We start from the raw sequence: 20,649 nt of genomic DNA, 5'->3' as shown, positions 1-20,649 counted from the left end.
TGCAAAGACAAAAGAAAACAGCACAGATGGACAGGCGAGAAAGTAAGAGAATTGAGGAAGAAACAGGGAGAAAGCAGTATGACAGGCGTAGGAAAGATGGAAGGAGGAGGATGAAGATAGGAGGTGGAGGAGCAGGATGGAAGAATGGGAGGAGGAGCAGGAAAGAAGGAAAGATGAGAGGTGAAATGTGCAAAAGTGAAGCACAGGTAGATAATAACGATAGTAAGAGGCTAGAAAAACAGACGGGGAGAAAGCTGAATCGCAGGAGGAGGAAGGGGGGAGGGGAGGCAGACGTTTAAGAAGGTGGAGGGGAAGTAGGAAGCATGATAGGAGGAAGGAAGGGGAGGTGTGACTGGAGTGTGGCTAGACCGGTGCTACTGCCCCTCCACCCTCACCTCACCACTCCACTCGTCTTCCCCTCACCTCGCTACTTTTTACCTCCCTCACCGCACCTCACCATCCATCATCCCTCACCTCATCACTCCTCTCCTGTTTTTCCCAGTACTTCACATCCACCTTATTCCTTCCTCGTATTCCCATATTTCCTACCCTTCTCTCTCCAGTCTCCCTTCTCCCTCCCCCCTCCCCTCCCTTGACTCCTTCCCGACTCTGTCTTACTGTCTGCGTTCGTCCTTTCCCTTATAACAGATGTTCTCCCTTCCTTCCCTTGTCCTTCTCTTTGTCTCTATTTTTACCTGTATCCTCCGTCTCTTTCTCCTCTCGTCCATGTTCCTTTCCTCTTATTTTTTTCTGCTTTTACTCTCTTCATATCTCAAAATCGGTATGTTGGGATTGAAGAGAGAGAGAGAGAGAGAGAGAGGTGATTATGTGAAGTGTTGTGTGTTGTGATTGTGATGGTGGCGTGCTGAAGCGTGCTATTGTTTGGTGATAGTGGTAATTGGTAGCTTTCACGTTTTTCCGTCTCTCTCTCTCTCTCTCTCTCTCTCTCTCTCTCTCTCTCTCTCTCTCTCTCTCTCTCTCTCTCTCTCTCTCTCTCGTGTGTTTGTGTGTCCTTTAACTCCTGTTGTTCGAAAAATCTCCAAAACTGAATACCATCGTCAGGGGGTAGCAAGAACGATATATGGAAGACGTCATCGAAGGGAAAGGGTTTTTGAATAGTGGGTGGGTGGGTGTGTAGGTGGAGTAAGAGAGAGACGGTAGTACAGAGAGGGTGGGCACCAGAGAGGTTGACAGCGAAACTGAACTTGCATACCGAGAAACGGGGGAGGGAGGAAAGGGAGTAGACTGAGGGAAGAGGGGAGGGAGAGATGAGAAATTTGATGTGTATAGTAAATTGAATGAAGAGGAGATTATTGAGGGACTGAATTGATGGCGATGAATTGGGGGGAATGAATATTGCTGACTTAATGGACACGTGATGGGTGGGTGGGTGGGTGGAGTGAGAGGCACGGTAGCAACGAGGGTGGGACCATTGGGGTTAACAAGCTAAACTGCAGCATTCATACCGAGTGGCGGGGGAGGGAGTGGGAGGTGGGAGGGGTGCAGGAATTTAGGTACGGCTGTTAAACCACATCACTACATACATACTGGTTTAGTTTATTCATGCTCCCTGTACCCCATTTTTATTCAGCTTAGGGAAAGACCTCTAGTATTAAAGGGGTTTTTCAGTTCTGTATCTAAGCCTCCTAGTTTTAACATTCTCCCCATGGTCGCATCAAGGTGTCTGGTGATTGTCGAAATGAAGAAGACCATACCGGATTGAAGGGGTTGAGGGAGGTTTAGGGGTGGGGAGAGATGTTGGGGTTTTAGAGGTTGAAGGAGAGGAAAGGGGTTGAGTGGGGAAGGGGATATTGGAACGGGGAATTGTGGGGTGGATTTTTTTTTTTGGGGGGAATAAAGTGGGAGAGGAGAGGAGAGATGGAAAAAGGAGAGTGTGTAGGTGGGTTCGGTGGGAAGGGAAAATGAGAGGGAAAACTCGATGAAAGGGAAGGGGGGGGGGACGACTGGCAGAAAAGAAAAAAGACAGGTAAGGAATAATGACAGTGAAGATATGAGGGAGATTGCAGAGAATGAAGGAGAGTTGTGGAGGTATGGAGAGAGTGAAGGAGGAAATGGAATGAAGATTGAGGGAAGCAATGGACGGTGTTTGATAGGACGAAATTGAGGAATGGGAGGGGATTTGTGGAACTGGGATGAAAGGGGTCGGGGGAATAAACTTGTGGTTGTCACGAATGGGAGGTGGAATGTGAAGAGAATGAGGGAGGGATGTGGAATGGTTTTGGGTGAGAAGCAGAGGGGAGAAGAAACTGAGATGAAGGATTGTCAGAAGATAGCGAGAGGGAGGACTGTTGATGGGAAGAAATGGAGGTTGTGGGGAGGTTAGGAAATCCTGATGGTGGTGGTGGTGGTGATGGTGAGGGAAGGAAATTACGATGGTGGAGAAGGTAGAAATGACTATGGTGGTGGTGAAGCCAGGGACTGATGATCATGAGGGTGGTGAGGGAAGTAGGAGGGGAGATGGTGGTGTTATTGATGTGGAAGTAGGTAAGGGCTGTTCAGAAAATGGTAAGAAATATTTAGTAATCCTCCATTCCTCACCTCACCTTCGCTGCTCTTCTTTCTCTCCCTCCAGCTTCTCTCTCCCTCCCATTCCTTCACGCTAAGAAAATAACATTACTTCTTTTACCTTAACTTGGCCCAGATTTTCGTTCTTTGGCAGCTTATTCCGCGTACCTCTGGGCCATACCAAGACAATACTATGGCTCTGCATCCTCTCCGTGGCACCTCTTTGTGACTAGCATCATAATCTAGCATCAGTTTATTGCTACAGCTCAGCATTCAACATGGAGAGATGGGAATTTTAAGCCAAGTTAGGATAAAAAGGTTATACTTACGTCAAAGAAGACTAGTTACAGGAGGGAGGTTAAAAGGGGGGAGAGAGAGAGAGAGAGAGAGAGGCGGTAACTAGATGAAGGAGGGAGGAAGGCTGATTGGAGGAAGGAAGAGAGTAATAGTGGGGAGGGAGTATGGGTGATGTGGGAGAGGGAGTAAGGTTGATGGGGGGAAGTGTGAGATTGGGTGAGGGACGGTGGGAGGGAGTTACTGTTAGTGCAGCATCGGGCAGGTTGTGGAGAGCTGCCCTGGGCCTCTAGCGGGACACAGCCACTAGGGTGAGGTGAAAAGTACGGGGGTAAGCAAACTCAAGCACACCTACTGGTACTATGGATCTGTTGCAGGATGGGATGTGATTGGTATCAATGATGTGAGTGAGGTAGAGGCGAGGGGGAGGGGCAGATGGAGAGGAGGGTTGATCAGGTGAATAGGTCCATGGTATAAATATGTTTCTGGGAAATTGAACCCAAGTAGGAAGAGGTCCATTGGGTAAAAAGTCAGTGGAGGAAGTAGATTCGTGGGAAATACGAAGTTCATGTATGGATTCGATGTTTCGCCATGGGTCTGTACGGGAAAATAGGCCCATGGTTAAAGTAGGTCCATGGTGGGAAAATGATCCACAGGTGAAAATTTTGTCTGTGCGGGAACAAATCTCTGGGGAAAAATAGGTGGGTGGGGGTTGACTAATGTAGGGGGTGTAGCTAGAGACGAATATTCCTTACTCTTCATTGCCGTCCATTGTTTGTGACCTTTGAATTGACCCACCCGGGCATACTGGCACCGAAACTTTTTTTTTTGGGGGGGAGGGGGGTTATTTTGTGAAGTCGCTTTCAGATTTAGATAATACCAAGGGATGGGGGGGGGTATCTAACCAGGCGGAGGGAGCCAGAAGATGGTGCGTGCCAGAGTAGGAAACGAGGGACATGAGAGATGGTACCATCTTGAGAGAGAGAGAGGGGGGGGGGAAGGGGCAAGAGACAGAAGATGGTACTAGGGGGAGGGAGAGAGGGGGGAGGGCAAGAGACAGGAGATGGTACTTAGGGGGGAGGGAGAGGGAGGCAGAGGGTGGTATCAAGGGGAGGGAGAGGGAAGATGATGACACGGGGGGGAGGGGAAGCTTTGGAGAAGTAGAAACGTAGTATAAGCTGAGATGAACTTGCTGGGGAGGGGGTGACGGGGACTGACAGCAATTCGGTAAAAAATTATAATAATTGCTAAGCATAAAGACACAGTAGGCAAGGAAGCAGTAGTAGAGAGGAGGCCAGGGAAGGCCTAGAAGGGGGAGCGGGAGAGCTGGAAGTAGAGAATGGGTGGGAGGGGCTGATAGGGGCGGGGGTGGGGGTAGTGGTATGGTGTAGGACTCGCCGACCCTTGCGCTAGCTTGGCCACCCCACTGACAGTCTTGACTTCGTGCCGCGGTGGTGTGTTCCTCCCGCACCACTCACCCAACACCCCTTAACGTTACTCTCACCCCCTCACACCTGCCATCACTGCCTCTCACTACCAGCATATCGCCTCACCTTCATGGAAATTGAATTATGTTGATTTCTGATTTCTGGTGAGGGAAAGACATGTGAGTGGATGTTGTAGGACGCCGGTGTTTTTGTGCGGTTTTCCTGCTCGGTGTTGAGTGTTTTGGTATGTGAAGGCAGTGTAAGGAGAAAGCTTAATAGTGGTGGCTCCAAGGACCTAGCCAGCCAGCCTGCCTACCTGCCTGCTTGCCTGCCTCCTTGCTGCTGATTGAAGGTGGAAGAAGTCGCGGCATCACTCACACCTGCCTCGCACACCTACCTTCCACAGCTGCACCCCGGCCGCACACCAGCCCACTCTGTGGGATTCGAGTGTGATGTGAACGAAGGATGGAGAGGCGAGGGTGTGTTGTGGTTTGTGTGTGTGTGTGAGTGACAAGGGCGGGACGTGGGCCTGGGTGGCGGCCTGTTTGATGCTGCTCACCCCTCCCTCTCCTCTGATGGACGGCCCAGTGCTGGCGGTGTGGCAACAGTGTTCCACTCAAACCACCACTTGGATGCTCACCTTACCTGTGCCTTGTGGAAGTGACACTGCTGGTGCTGTGGAAAACTGGCTTACGTATTTGGTGCTGAGTCGATGCAATTTGAATTGACAGAGGAAGCCGCGCACTTAGCCAAACATCATGACCCGACGAGACCTGAAGAAGGTATAGTGAGCCACTTTGCCTGTTGCCGCAGCCTTATTTATCAGTGATGGTGGAGAACCAAGGAAAACTCCCCCCTCCCCCCCCCCCCCCACTTCCGCACGGTATAAAAAATATTAATACGTTTTATCATTAGTGAATAAATATCCTCTTGCGTGAGCCGTTTTATGCTCCGAATGGTACTATAAGTGTATGAGCAGTGGAGATTATATACACACACATGCACGCACGCGCGCGCTGTCATTTACTGGGTACACCCCCCCCCCTTCCATACTGAAAATACTAGAGTCGGAGAGGCCCTTATAACGAGTGTCATTCCTTTAACTCGTGCTTTACCAGTTTTTTTTTTTTTTTTTCTCCAGTATGATACTGCATCCCATCACAATCCTTTTTCATGCACTCACACTCAGTTTCATCTGACAAATGCTCCTAAGCACGCAAAACGCTTAAGGTTTTCTGCTGGCTCTGCACTCGGTGCTGTATCATATACTTACAACAGTTAGTTTACTTCCTTGTCTCCAATCTTTTAAACATCCCATAAACTTGTCCCCCTTTCCAAGTGTTCTTATATCAACTTTTTTCACCAGCCCATCTAGACGTACTGAACAGCCATAGTGACAATGCGACGTAGATCTACAGTAGTTCCACCTATACAACAAACCATGTACTCTACTCCCTTGTCTTGCTCCTTTTGGTAAAAGTCACTGTACCTAAAAGTGTTTCTCCATTCCCATACATCTGTAACACTTGGACATAATTATCAACCCAGTATAGGCCTACGCATTCTCCAGATCCATAAAAGCCACGTACAAGTCCCTCCCCTTCTCTATATATTTCTCGCATATAGTCCTCAAAGTAAACACCAGATTCACACACAGCTGCAGCTTAAAACTTAACAGTGGTTGTGGGGTTGTAAACATGCCTAGCAAGAAGTAACCATTAAGATATGCTACACTTGGTACCCACTGTATCAGCAGCACTTATGCGGATGTCGTAATGTCCATGAGTAACCAGTTTTTTCACTTATTTCACTACTGTAGTGATTTTCCTGCAAATTTTGTGATATGGGATAATCTGTGATTATGTTGTAGTTGCAAATTTTTATATTGGTGTGAATGTTTTACAGTACTTTACAAATGTAACACTATGGGAATGATACGGTCCAACTGTAATAGTGTTTGGGGGATATTCTGTCACTATATTTGTAAAAACTACATTTCAGGACTGTCAGCTGTGGTTCTACCTTATCAGCAGCTCGTATCCTATTACTGATAAGCAGCACATCCTGACATCATCATTTATGCAGTATACATCAATCAGTGCTACCTTTTCATATGTTGCCCAGCTTCAGTCTGACCTTTAGTAGTCATTTGGGGACAAAAAAAGTAGTTATGGGTTTCTTAGCCATTTACTGTTAAGTAACTTCCCCCTTCTATTTGTACTGTATATAGTATTGTTAGTTACAATATATTGGCTGCATGCAATTCGTACAGTCATTCATAGTGATTTAGAGTGCCAGCTTTACACAGCTGTCTTCAACATCATGGCATTAGTATGTTTTACTATTGTAATTCGATCCCAGTCACTCTATTCATATTCTCATATCACTGGCATTGCATTGTTTTCAGGTATGTTTTCTGCAATGATTTGTATTACATGCAGTATTGTCATATATATGAAAATGCTACATTTTTTTTTTTTTTTAACATTCTTGTCACTTTGGTCAGTGTTTACAAAAAACTATCAGTAAACATTCATACTATACAGTAGGCATGTTTCCCGCAGACATTGCTTGATAATATCAGTAGGACACATAGGCAGTTAAACAGATGATGGAATATATTGGAGATGAAATTAAAATTAGTTGTGTGGTACATTCATATTTTTAAACTACCGTATGATTTTCACCTACAGTCAGCAAGTGAGCGCGGTGAAGCAGCCAAGGGCTCCACCAGCTCCCTAGGGTCAGCAGTCACGAGTCGGGCGTCATCACGATCCTCCTCCATTGGTCCAGAGAATGGAGACCTTGACTACAAGAGGGTAAGTCACAAAATTTATAGTAATGCAAACATGTGAGAGGCTAAAGACATAGACCTAAGTCATGATTTTTAAGTAATGTACAGTTCAGTAATAGTTTTTGCATTTACGATGGTTATTCCAGTACCTGCCACGTTACCAAATTGAAGTAGGCATACACACAACCCAGGGTCAGATTGAAAATGAAATTATTCCCCCTTGTCTAATTTCACAAGGAAAACGTTTCAGAAAATAAATGAATTTTTGGCATGGATAACCTGAATGCAGCTATATACAGTAACATATAAGTTTTTAGAGGAGGAGGAAAATTTGGTATCCTTTTGAGGTAGAGATCTCAACTGTAGTTAAGGACATTTGAGGATCCTCCAGTCATCTCTGGGAGATTTAAACTCTTGCAGGGCAGTTAGTCACTGAATGGTGTTGCAGTGTTCAATATTAGGGCTTGGGGGGGGAAAAATTAGGGTTATAGTTCGAGCGAGCAGTGTATGAGAGGGTGCTCCTGTGTACCGGTAAGTCAATCATACAAGATTTCCTTTAGTGGCAAAGGAACTGTGTCAGCTTCCTGGTAATATGATAAATTTGCTGCAGATTAGATGAGGTTGCTTTATAAAGTCCCATATGCCAGTGAAATGAAACACAAAATATAATCCGGGTGAGGAGAGCCCACTATATCCCATCAGTTCATTATTAACCCATGTCACAGTAAGAACAAGGTGTTTTCACAATTGTACATACATTTTGTTTATCTGCCTGTTCCTGAACTCACTAAGCTTTGCTGTCATTATCATCCATTGAGCTGTGCCTTAGCAAATATAAAACCTGACCTGAAATTCAGGACACAGTGTGCTTATAAAAAAAAAAAAAAAAAAAAAAAAAAATCATTGTATAAATTACCCAGGGTATCAAATACATGATTTGAATTTGTTTAAAACTCAAATCACACTTGCATAATGTAAATACTGTGTTGTATTGTGTCACATAAACTATAATTGCGTTATGTCGTTTAAAAAAGATTTGGTAAGTGACAGACAGATGTTGATCCCCCCCCCCCTCCCCATAGGTTAGTGTGTACAGTAGGTAAATTATACATGATTTCCAGGGAGAGAGGCATAAGATTATGGGATATAGACTCCTCAACTTGTATTGCCATTGGTCACAGATACAAAAAGAAATGTACAGTACTGATAGAGAAGAAATGGATAGGAAAGAGAATAATACCAGTATCTATGTATAACCTGCATGTCAAGAGAGACTAATAGGGAGAGGTAGTGGAAGGGTTGGTTGATGATGATATTTATATTCTTGATGGTTACTACCTGTAGTAATTTCATAACATTTTGCGATGCTTGACAGCTGTACGAGGAGCAATTGGAGGAGAACTTCCGTGTCCATGAACGCCTGCGTGGCACTGAGAATGAATTACGGCAGGCACGAGAAACCATTGATCTCAACACCAAGAAGGTATTACTGGAGTTTATGTATGCACATTCTCAGTGCTTGTGGTGTATGTACTGTATATTGTATGTGTTAATACTCACAGTATATATGAATGTCTAAAAAAGCCATAGTACAGTCACCTTGTCTATAACTTTGGTAATTAATCAACATCAGGAACATTGTTCAGCTTATGTGAAAAATGGCTTCTGTTCAACACTCTTCTCAGAGACACCCCTAATGACCCCTGAGCCTGCCTGAACCACCTCAAACAGGCCTTAAATGTACCAAACAGTGATAAACACAAAGGGGAAAAAAAAAAAAACACTATACTGTAACTATCCTGAAGTGTGGAGGTAGACCACATCATCACCCCACACTGTCACCCATTCTTGTCATGCACACCATCACCCAGGCCAGTCTGTCACCCACATTTTCACTGCACATCATCACTTAGACAATCACCCAGACTGGCAAGCATCAGGGCAGTCACGTGATCTGTGTTGTGGCAGATCATTCGGTATTTGACTGTTTGGCCTGTATCCATGTTGTGGTCAGGGGTGCACCTGGGGGGGGGGGGGCAGGCTTGGGCCCCCCCCTTAGCTCTGTGAGTCCTTCAGAAATTTACATATATAATTATTTCAATAACAGCAAAACATGAAAAATTGGCAAGTACAAACAGAGAGTAACACATGAGCCAGCGGCTCTCTGATTCTAAACATGCATGTGACCTCTCGGTAAGTATCGGATTACCTGACCTCACCTTACTACAGGCCCCCCCATAGATAATTCCTGGGTGCTCCCCTGGTTGTGGTGGATATAACCATGTTGTTATAATTTTCAGGACCTAACCAAGTGCTTACCATGTTATAGTTGATCAGTGTTATAAGGAGTGCATTATAGATGAACTGACATGATTTCTTTGAGCAGTTGTAGCAGACTATATTGTGATATTATTGGTAGCTGTAATAAGAGCTTCATTGTCAGTGATGAATTGGTAATTTTGAGAATTATTGCATTGTCTCTTCTTTTAAGTTTAGTTCCATTTGTGTTATGGATAGCTGGGTTTGAACATATAATGAAATTATTACTGTGCTAGTATAACACCATACTGTACTGTATAACGGAAAAAAAATATATATCATTAGTATTTTGATTCTAAAGTGAAACAATCTTTTCCTTTCTTTGAACTTCATATTTCATTATTTAATGTTCACCACTACCTTTGGCTTTCCTCTTCATTTTACCAGTCTAATTGGTGAACATTTTCTCTCTCTCTCTCTCTCACACACACACACACACACACACACACACACACACACACACACACACACACTGTATCCCTTTACCATAATTATTTATGCCATTTACATTAAAGAAATTAAAAAGACAAATTTAACGAAATCATTTTTGACGTTACATGAATGATTTTCTTTTCCCTTTATTCCTCCGCATTTATGATCCAGTGGCTGATAGTGGGTCAAGAAAATATGTTTTGCAGAAGACTTAGGCTTCAGTCTCTATGTTCCAATTAGGTCAAAAATAACAGTTTTGTGTTCACCCCCACAGTGCAACACCCGGCTGGCCATGGCTGAATCAGACAAACGGGAGAAACGAGCACTGGAACGCAAGCTGTCAGAGATGGAGGAGGAACTTAAAGTAAGTTGCAGACTTGTGGTAATAGTCTTTTTCTCCTTTTTGTGCCATATCTTGAAGGTGATAATATGAGATAGACTGTTATGGTTCTAATTAGTACACAGTACTGTTCCGTACTATGTTTACCGGGTATTAGTTAATTTCCCATATCTTGGTACCTAATGTTCTCATGTCTTAATTTTGTGTTCCCCTCATTCTTTTCCCTATAGACTACTCCCCTCCCCCTATGTTTATTTTTTCCCGAAGACGAAGTCAAGGACTTTAATGTGCTTGAGCTGGGATGGCTGTTTTATGTTCGTGCGTCCAGTCTCTCTGTATGCTCTTTGGTAGATGCAATTGTGGACTTATCTTGAGAGTAGAGGTGTCAGATGAACCCTCTCCATGAGACCGTGTGACCTTATTGTAGTGGTCAAGATGCTTGTATATACAGTATCTCTCTCTCTCTCTCTCTCTCTCTCTCTCTATATATATATATATACATACACACACACTTCCATCATTCATTCATTCTTCATCTGATCATGTGTTGCCCCATGAGGAGTGTAGGGGCCCAGGCTAGGCAAGTTGGTCCTGACATTTAAGATGAGAGTGACCAGCCTCACTCATCCCGGAGTGCCATTACGTTAGCAGTAAACCCCAACCACCCCTTGGATATAAACCTGCACTGGCTCAATCTGATTGGAGTGCCTTAATTGCCCACTAAACTACCAGGTGCCATAATTTGGCTACTGTATATGGTTTCCCCCCAGCATAGCAAATGGTGTCCTGGTGTACAGCAAACTATATATACATATACTGGATATATATATATATATATATATATATATATATATATATATATATATATGTCTCTACCAGACAGCCTAAGCCACTGGGTACAGATACATTGGCTGTATCGTCCCTGCTTCGGTAGGGATAGGCCGGTCCTGCAGTGGACCTCAGCGGCTGCTGATGATGATAGATAGATAGATAGATAGATATACACACAAATTGTACAGTATACAGTATATACATAAACACACACACACACACATAAATATATATATATACATGGCATAGACAGTGTACAGTATATAAATGTTATGTTTTTATTGGTATCACTGGAAAGGGCATTCAAAATGCAGTAAGTTGTCCACATCAGAATTTTTATACATCCTACTAGAAACTGGTAAACTGCAAAAACTTTTAACTACACACCTGTGCTGTGAACTTATTAGCTGGTGTAGGGAGACAGTGAGATAGGTTGGTAGCCAGGGAGGTACATAGGTAGGGAGGTGGGTAGGAAGTTATAAAGGCAGGGAGTAAGTGGGAAGGTAGAAGAGATGTAGGAAGGCTGGGAGTAAGTAGGGAGGATGGCAGGAAGATGTAGGTAAACAAGGAGTAAGTAGGGAGAGAGATATATATGCTGGATGGTAAGCAGGTAGGGAGATAATTGAGGTGAATAGGGAGGTAGGTAGGTTGGCAGGGAAGTAGGTAGGTTGGCAGGGAAGTAGGTAAAACTGTAGGGAGGAAGGTAGGCATGGAGGCTTGGTAGTTAAGTAGGTAAGTAGTGAAAAGCACCAAGAAGTGCACATTAATCATATACATACTAAAGGAATAATTTGCAGTTTAATACATCTTAGTTAAAGGATCAGACTGTCTAATGAAGTGGTTACAAAACCTGTGATCACCTCATAACATGGCCAGGAATATACAAGACTTCGTCTTCGGGACCCTAGTGTTGCTTCATACAACCAGTATAGTATGTTCTTCAATGTGTAAACATAATGCTTCACCATAGTCCATTACATAGAAGCAGTTGCTCTGTAAAGAGCACTTCTTATTTGAGAAGGGAATGTTTGACATAAAACTGCCACATTTTTAACCTTTTTTTTTTTTTAATGCAACTAAATATTTCTTGTAATAAGTTTTTCTGTTGGTCAGTCTTTCCTGCTTTTGTTTTCTTTCCCAGTCACATTTGTACTCCTTTCAGTTCAGTTTTTAGTACTAACTCCAGTTTATGCATTAAGTTTATAAATGTAACATTGATTGCAGGATGTTGAGTATTTATTTATTTATTTTTTTCCTGATAATGGTGCAGTAGTTCTGTTCAAGTTATTTGTAGAGAATCTATAATCTGTTGCTCATTTGAAATAATAGGCTTATTTTGAAATAATATATGGTGTTGTCACATCTACTGTTGTGATGTTACTTCAAATTCATGGATATGGTGTGCAGCCAGAGCACAGAGCTACATGCTGGTTTATGTTTAATGCTTATTAATGAAGTGTTTTAGCAATATTTTTTGTTGATACTAACAGAAATTTATGTTTGCTTACTTGTGCTTTAGTAAACATGCAAGTACATTTCACTTTGGGTAGAAAATTAACCGTTGTCAGTTTTTTACAAGGTAGCTGTATGAGCCTTTTATTCTCTGATTACTTGAGCCGAGTGACTTTATTGTCATTAGTTTCTTACACTGCACATGGCTTTTAGCAAAGATTAAGTAGACAAAAAATGGGAAAGGAAACATTTGCCAGGTCTTACAAGATAAGTAATTGTTTGCATCTTTGGAGAGGAGCAAATAGACTCCCATTGATAATGTTGGATGTGTTAACTTTGGCTGTATGGAACAGTAGTGGGAATTTCATTAGGTTGTATCGTGGAACCATAATAGAGTATTTGCTACTGTTGTAAAAGCAGAGTAAAAAGGCTGGAGCAGAAACTGAAAAGTACCCTCACCCTACTGCCATCCCCATTGCTGAGCATATCATGTAAAAGCCCTCACAGCTCTAATACAGGTAGAAGGGGGATTTTGCTGAAATATCATCTTTCCTTTGAGTAATAACCTCATTTCATTCATTGCCAGACGCCATGTATCTCAAACGGGGTGGCCAAGGGCTTAGAGTTAATTGTTTTACAGGGAAGGGCACTAATCCTCCACCAACCTAAAAGAAAAAAAAGCTGAGCTGTTGACAAAAATCATTGATAAGGTGGTGATGATCTGAGCGGAGCCTGTTTTGCTTGAGAGGGGCATTCCTTTTGTTGTTATGTATCCCTCTACTTCAGCAACATCTTTTCAGTTTTATTCTGGAAACTGCCAGATTATTTTAATCCAGTGGTAGCAGTGATTGGGTGAAGAACTGTCTCCTGTTAACTCTTTCATTAGTTTTGTCTTTTTCTTTTTCGACATTGGCATGTGTATTTATTCAGCTCGAGGGACCTCTCGTAGTGAAGAGATTAGAAACTATTTCCATAAATGTTTTCATTATGATGGCATTGCTTTAGTTTTACTCTGAGTGCCACTAGACTGAGGGGGCTGCCACACCAGGACCAGAAACATAGTCTGATGCACATTGTCTGACCACCCCTTTCAAAAACAGTCAGCAATGTTAACAACTATTAAAATGTGCCATAAATCTGGTAAAGCATTCATGCTGGTGATCCAAATTATATCAGAATCTGGGACTTAGTTTAGTACATGGCCTCTTTTGTCTATTTGTGGTAGGTGGGGGCACTCACCATCCACTCACTCGATGTAGTGCTGCTTTGGGTGTCTGCCCTTTCCTCTTTTCCGTCCTTCCTCTTCTGTCTTTCTTTCCTTCATTCATTCCCCTTCCTTCTGCCTATGGGTGACTTTGCATTTCCCTCTGCTGTCTTTCTTTCCTTCATTCTTTTCTCTTCCTTCTGCCTGTGGGTGACTCTACATTAAGTAACAAGCCAAATGGTTTCCTGTACACCAGGAAAGCATTTACTATGCTGGGTGGTAACTATATAACCAAATTATGGCGCCTGGTGGTTTTGTGGGTAATTAAAGCGCTCCAATTGGATTGAGCCGGTGCAGGTTTATATCCAAGGGGTGGTTGGAGTTTATTGCTCACATAATGCCACTCAGGGATGAGTGAGGCTGGTCACTTTCATCTTAAATATCAGGACCAACTTGCCTAGGCCCGGGCTCCTATGCTTCTCATGGGGCGGCATGGGATTAGATGATGGATGAATGAGATGGACTTCTGACATTACATGGAGCTGGGTGATCACGTTGTTCCAAGTTGTGTACTAACCATGGGTGACGAGAAGTTGATTGAGGCAATACTGAGTTGCTTCACTGTATAGCATAAAACACATCCTAAACATAGGAACAGGAACACCCAGATACACTAGTGGAAGCAAGTGGCAGAGGAGGTGGACATTGATGAAGGGGAGTTAAATGAAGTGTGGTTACTGCAGTACATGGGGCAGGATTATGTAATCAGATACGGGATACACACCTGCTGCTGTTGTTGTGCTACCATAGTCTGTTTGTTTGAGCAGACCTATCAACTGCAGGCAAACAATCACTCGAGGAGGGCCATCTCATGCAGCGAACTGATGTTCTCATGCGGTTGACAGCACCTCACCGCAGTGAGGCTCAGGGATTAGTGGAAGTTTGATTCCTGAGTGGATGCCACATTTACATCTTTACCCAGTTAACAGGCACCACAGTAGGCTCCACATCCCCCCGTTATTTGGCTCTGTGGTTACCACCCAGCATTGTACTGTAAATGGTTTCCTTGGTTACAGGAATCAGTTTGACTTGCCATCAGTGTAGCGCCACCTGAAGTGGAAAGAAAAGTAAAAAATAGTGACAAAAAGGCTGGGAGGAATAGGAAGAGAAGAGGGCAGACAGAAAAAGAATGATGGACAAGAAGGAAGAAGTGGACACTACTATAATCAGTGAATGGATGATAGGTGCCCCCACCTTTCACTGAGACACCTACTGTTCAGTACAGTATATACTGGTATACTGTTTACAGTAATTTACCATCTTAGACATTTGGTCAGACATCACTTACACACTCCAGTTCTGTCCAGTGAGAACACTTTCATGTGGAATACTTGCGCTGGACACGTTACACTGCATATCATTCTTCTTTGGAGTTTCCTCCAGAATATGTGTGGTTCTGGCCTTGGTGTGGTGGCACACTAAACAGGAGAGAGACTTTATATTGAACAAGAATGTGTTGCTCAGTTTGTATTGCTATATGAGATAGCATTTACATTTTATGCTGCTAGTAAATGTTTGGGTAGTAGTTAATGGAATGAAAAGCAAGATCAGTCAACAGATTCTGCTTTTTGTAAAAAATGTGGGAAAACTGGAAATGAGAAAATTTATTAAGACCAGTTTACTATGACAAGTTGCACATGCTATGGCGTCGTATGGTTTTTCCATTGTCACAAATGGTGGTGGTGATGCAGCAGATCTGCTTTTGCATGCTTACCGCTGAAGTTAACACCTGTTTTTAAGCAACAGCAAACCGTTAATGATTAGTAATTCAGGCAAATGGCCTTGAGCATAGCAAGGGAGCATGATGTTCCAGAACTAATTTTCAGCTCAATTCAACTAACACCCCACTGCTTCATCTTCCTCTGGTCTGAACTGTACCTTCCCTCTCTTACAGCAATTACAAAAACTTAAGGCTGAGAATGAGAAATTGAAGGCCGAGAACCGAGCATTGACTCGGGTGGTGTCCAAATTGACCAATTCAGCTACGGCAGGCATGGGTAGCTTGTCCGGCTTGAGCAAATAGGTAAAGATGGGTGGGCGTGCGTGTGCCGCCAGTGTGGGGTTGTGGCGCCAGCATGACACCCTGCATGATATCCGGCTGTGCCCTTCTTAAGCCTACCCTTTACCTGGCCACTGTGCTCTGTGGCCCAGTTGGCATATTAGACAGAAGTGTATTTGGTTGCTTAGTAGCTGACTCACACTTCGTAAAATTCCTTTAAAGCCTGACAAGTTATACAGTAATTTTAAATCACTTTAAATCTGGTGCATTTAGTTTTGTATACATATATGTTGTATATCAGCTGTATGACTATAATGATGATAGATGTTACTAGAAGCACTCATTATATTGTTCTTGATGTTAAGCAATACTTGAATCTGTAATGAAGTTAATACTACTTAAATATATTCTAATTGCCTCACTTTCTTCATTATTGACTGTATTTCTTTCCTCTTGTAGCATGGCCGGTTTCACTAACAGGGTTTGCTTTCTGGTTTGGTATCCTTTCTGCATGACAAGGGCTAAAGTAGAGAACTTTCAATCTACTGGTGTACCTGAAATTATTTGTTGTGAATTCAGCTACTAAAACTAAGTGTATCATCCAGCAGACCTGTGATTATGTTGATAATATTTACAGGTATTATAATAGTCTCCACATGGTGGATGTAGCATATTAATTGTCTTGACTGTCAGCTCTAGATTCATTCACACTTGACCCAGGCTGTTGCTGACTCAGTTTTGTATAAACTTGTGGGTCATACTGCCAACAGTGTCATGACAACAGTGGTATATCTGTCCTGCCATAATTGCAGACTAATCCCTTCTTCACATATTACAGCAACTGCGACAGGAGAACCAGCGGTTGAAAGACGAGAACGGTGCGCTCATCCGCGTCATCAGCAAACTCTCCAAGTAGTGACACCATGCAATCAGGGCCTGCTGACAACAATCCTTTTCTGGTTGGGCTCCTTTGGCTCACACCTAAATTTTCTCTAACCCAATCATGTTTTCACTCCATATGAATACCATAAATGGTGGGAATTGTGTTAGCTGTCCTGGAGTTACTATTTGGGAGTTATATAAACTGTACTGTTGACTAAAATTCCTCTTAGCTGGGTCACTGCCGCTGGGGAGGAGTGATATGGTGGTGGTGGCCAGCCTCATCCACAGATGCCAAGTCGACCACTTGGCTTGCCACCACTGCTGGGTCTGTGGGTGTGCCTGACACGTCAGCTCGGTAGTCTCTCAGGGTGAGACATCGTTAATCTGGCTGTCATTTTTCCCCTCAGCTCTGCTTATCAAGTACTTAAAATATGACAGCAAAGCACTTGATATGTTAGCATAATTTGTTATTACTTTGCCTGAAGAGTAATTGATTTTATTTTTTCTGGAAAAATGCATTGCAGATTAAATAGGTTTCACTTGTTCATAGTTGCTCCTGAAGTTAGAGGTAGCCCAGGAGAATGTAGAGCGTGTATACCTTCATATATGCCCTGTGGAGCCTGGCTCACAGCAGTAGGTTATCAAAGTCTCTTCTCTTTTGTTTTTACATGGAGGCATGTAAAGAATTTGTGTAATAAAAGGAGTTCACAGATTGAGCCAGTGCAAAGGTTTCACCAAAGTATATTTCCTATTCTTGAGTCCAAAATGAATGAGTAAAGATGGATGTGGGTGTTGAGAACTGACTCAGGCCTAGGAGTGTAGAATTCAGTACCAGGTGTTTCTTCACCTATAAAAGTGATCTCGGGCTAATTGGCACAGCTATACATAGAGTTCATGTTTCACGTTGGGAAAGTGTGAATAACAAGGATTACACTATACTGATTGACCCTAACTCATGGCTTGGTATTAGCTGTAAATAGAACCTTTGGCTTAAACCCAACCATCCAATTGAGGTATTAGCAACAGTTCATGCCAAGTCTGCCTTCATCCTTTCCCTGCATCTTCCAGTTTGTATTACAATGTCTTTCTTTATCAGCAGGTTCTTTAAGGGACACAAAAGAAAAGAAAAACTACAACTTACAGACAGCAAGTCTCATACTACCATGTTGGAAAGCAGAGTAGAATGATCCTGTGTTGTGTAGTATAACAAGTTGTGTGTGCATATGCCGTTACAGTAGACCCTTGTTTTATATGAGGTCTGATTGCATGAAAAACGTTTTACGCGATGCTATCAGCCTCTACTCAAATAGGTTGTGTGTGGCAAAATATCTGATCAACACTCAAAATATCTACATGGTGATGTGGTGCTAATGTCATGGTCGTACCATGTGTGTTTTTTTCATTATGTAACCTTTACCCCTGCTGCCCAGCCATTGTTCTCATGCTCAAGACCCACACTCATGCTTGAATCCCTTGTAAGTGGCTCCCCTTGTTAGTGATGTAGCATAATATCAGTGAAATCCTGGCCCATCTGCACCACCAGACTGCATGACAAACCTCTAGACCCTTAGATACCACCCTTCCAAAATAACATTCATTTTGTCATGCACAGTATCCATCCATCCATCCATCCATCATCCAGTCCTGTATTGCCCCAAGAAAAGTGTAGGAGCTCGGGGCTAGGCTAGTTGGTCCTGACATTTAAGATGAGAGTGACCGGCCTCACTCATACCTGAGTGGCATTACATGAGAAGTAAACCCCAACCCCCTTTTGGACATAAATCTACGTAGGTTCAGTCCGATTGGAGCGCCTTAGTTACCCACTAAACCACCAGGCGCCATAATTTGGTTATATGGTACAGTATCAAGGTGAGTTTAAATTCCATGTATCAATCACTTATTACCTTTAAATTTTTGTTCATTCATTATTATGGCAAATGATGATCAGTGTGTTTCTGTGCAATTGTGGGGTAGAGGTACAATTTTCAGAGGGCCAATATAGGGACTTTCATTTTTTTCTTTTCCCTCCCACACATTTGCCTATGGTTCTTATGGAGTAATTTGTGCATAAGACTTCATGGATACGTTAGCTGCACAAAACGGGTCTGCTGTATTTAGGTATATTGCCAACCAAGATCAGGATCAGTTTGTTGATGTGGTTTGATGTCATGCGTTCAGTATTGTACCTTTATATTAACCATATATTTTTCAGTGCATCAAGATAAATTTTAATGTGAGGTCTGTACAGACCCAGTCTTCCGTTATTTGTAAAAGCTGTAAGTGCTACTGGTATATTACTACTGTATATGTATTTAACTTGCTCACCTGTCATCAGATATTACAAGAAAAAGCATCTCCCAATACACTTGAGAGAATGGAAGGTAAATATAAGTCCCAAAGAGATGTAAAACTTAGATTAAAAAGTTAAAATGTTTTTCTTTTTCCTTTTAATTTAAACAAAAAGGAGTATCGACATTGTTATTTATATTACTTATGCATTGTTTTAAAATTCATTTAAATGTTGGCACTGAACAGTCATTCATAGAAATTGTATCTCATGAGGTCTACAGTGCTTCAGCCTTGTGAAACGGTAAGAGATTTGTATGGTAGACTGTTCTGTGTTTACCATTTTACATATATCACCAAAGTATTCCATATTATTGTCAGCCCAAAATGAATCATCTTTAATTTGGTAAGTGTGGTTATCATTTGGCTGTTAATTTGTCAGTATATTAATTTCTTTTGTTAGAAACTTGCACAGAACTGAAGATGTGGGAAAAAGTCTTTTCATTGTTCAAGTGATCTGTTTGGTGTGCTGTGAAGAATGACTTTGTAGATATCAAGACTATAATCTAGTGTAATCAGTTTTATGAAATAAAGTAATGATTAAGGATCATTAGATCATTTATGTACTGTATTAGGTATGCAGGTGATTACGGCATGATAATGGAGGAATATCTGGTGGGGCTGAGTTTCTCAAGTATGTGACACTAGCTACACCAAGTTTCATTGTCTTGTATCTCAACATCTTAAGATATAATGTGCCTTAAAGAACAACAGGTGTGCTTTGCCAGTACAACTAAGCACCTCTGGTCAGTAATTGCAACATGTGTGTCCAGTTCGTCATCTGCTGTACCCACGGTTGATTTCTCTGTGAAGCCATTAAATGTCTTAAATTATAAAAATTATTTCTGGAGGAAGACCTCTTGAGCATATCATTTCATCTTCCAGTGCCTCACACAGTATGCACTGATATTTAATATCCTTATTATATAGCCCTTCTTTGATTCCTGTGGTTTGAACTCTAGGTTGGATTCTTGTCTGTGCTTTGATTTAGGAGATAGAGAAGACAGTTTGGCCCAGGAAATTAAAAAATCAAGTCTGGAGTCTGGGTGTTTAACGGCCCAAAACAGGTTTCCGTGCCTTTGCTGGTGGGTGGACTGACTCCATATAGACTTGCCATTGTATGTGCTGTTGTAATCTAGGAAGTGTAAATTAGCTTGCTGTACACATGCCTATTTTGTAAAGTAAAATTCTTAAACTGACGTGAAAGTTGGTTTAAAAAATATTCAACTTTCATATATTTTTAATTTATGTCATTTCAGAATAATGCCACATACGTTCCTATTCATGCAAAGAAGAATTTTGGCTGGTGTAATATGGTGGTTATAAAAATCCATAGCATGGTAGGAATCTCTGTGGTGTGACTATGGAGTGACTATTTGTAGAAGAGCCTAGTCAAAGACAGATTACCTTTGTAGGCTTAATTTGTATTCATGTTGCTTCAGTTCCATATTTTTTTTTCTTCGATTGACATCTCAGTACAGATTATTCAAAAGTTTTATGCCATGGTCTGTTTATAGCAGTGCATAAATTATGTCAAGTGCCTTTCTATTATAATTACTGTCTGTGAAAGAACAGTGATTTAATAACTAAGTTATTGTTTACCAGTCCTTGTGAACCATTTGTAAGATGATCAAGCATTGGTCTTGCCACATTGTCTAATTATCTGCAATAGATAGTAGTCATTTCTTTTAAATCTTACATAATTATAGCAAATATTTAAGAAATAAAGATATTTTATAGTTA

At 42.1% G+C, this 20,649-nt stretch overlaps 1 protein-coding gene across 5 annotated transcripts in view; it reads left to right on the top strand.

The window, feature by feature from the left end:
* The window catches only part of Mbs (Myosin binding subunit), a 230,375-nt gene extending 209,726 nt beyond the window's left edge, over window positions 1–20,649 (top strand). For 4 of the 5 annotated variants that reach the window (XM_080275220.1, XM_080275223.1, XM_080275222.1 and 1 more), the window contains 5 exons: window positions 6,941–7,066; window positions 8,417–8,524; window positions 10,067–10,156; window positions 15,574–15,702; window positions 16,517–20,649. In XM_080275220.1, the coding sequence (XP_080131346.1) occupies window positions 6,941–7,066; window positions 8,417–8,524; window positions 10,067–10,156; window positions 15,574–15,702 (453 nt within the window). In that variant the 3' untranslated portion in view covers window positions 16,517–20,649. The remainder of the gene's footprint in view (window positions 1–6,940; window positions 7,067–8,416; window positions 8,525–10,066; window positions 10,157–15,573; window positions 15,703–16,516) is intronic. The other variant, XM_080275221.1, reaches the window with a different exon arrangement.

Source organism: Coenobita brevimanus, chromosome 61, assembly GCF_032717465.1.
Source record: "Coenobita brevimanus isolate Jiangsu-jjx chromosome 61, ASM3271746v2, whole genome shotgun sequence".
NCBI classification, from domain to species: Eukaryota; Metazoa; Arthropoda; class Malacostraca; order Decapoda; family Coenobitidae; genus Coenobita; species Coenobita brevimanus.
Note: the sequence above shows the minus strand (reverse complement) of the source record. Positions and strands in the feature narration are given on the sequence as shown.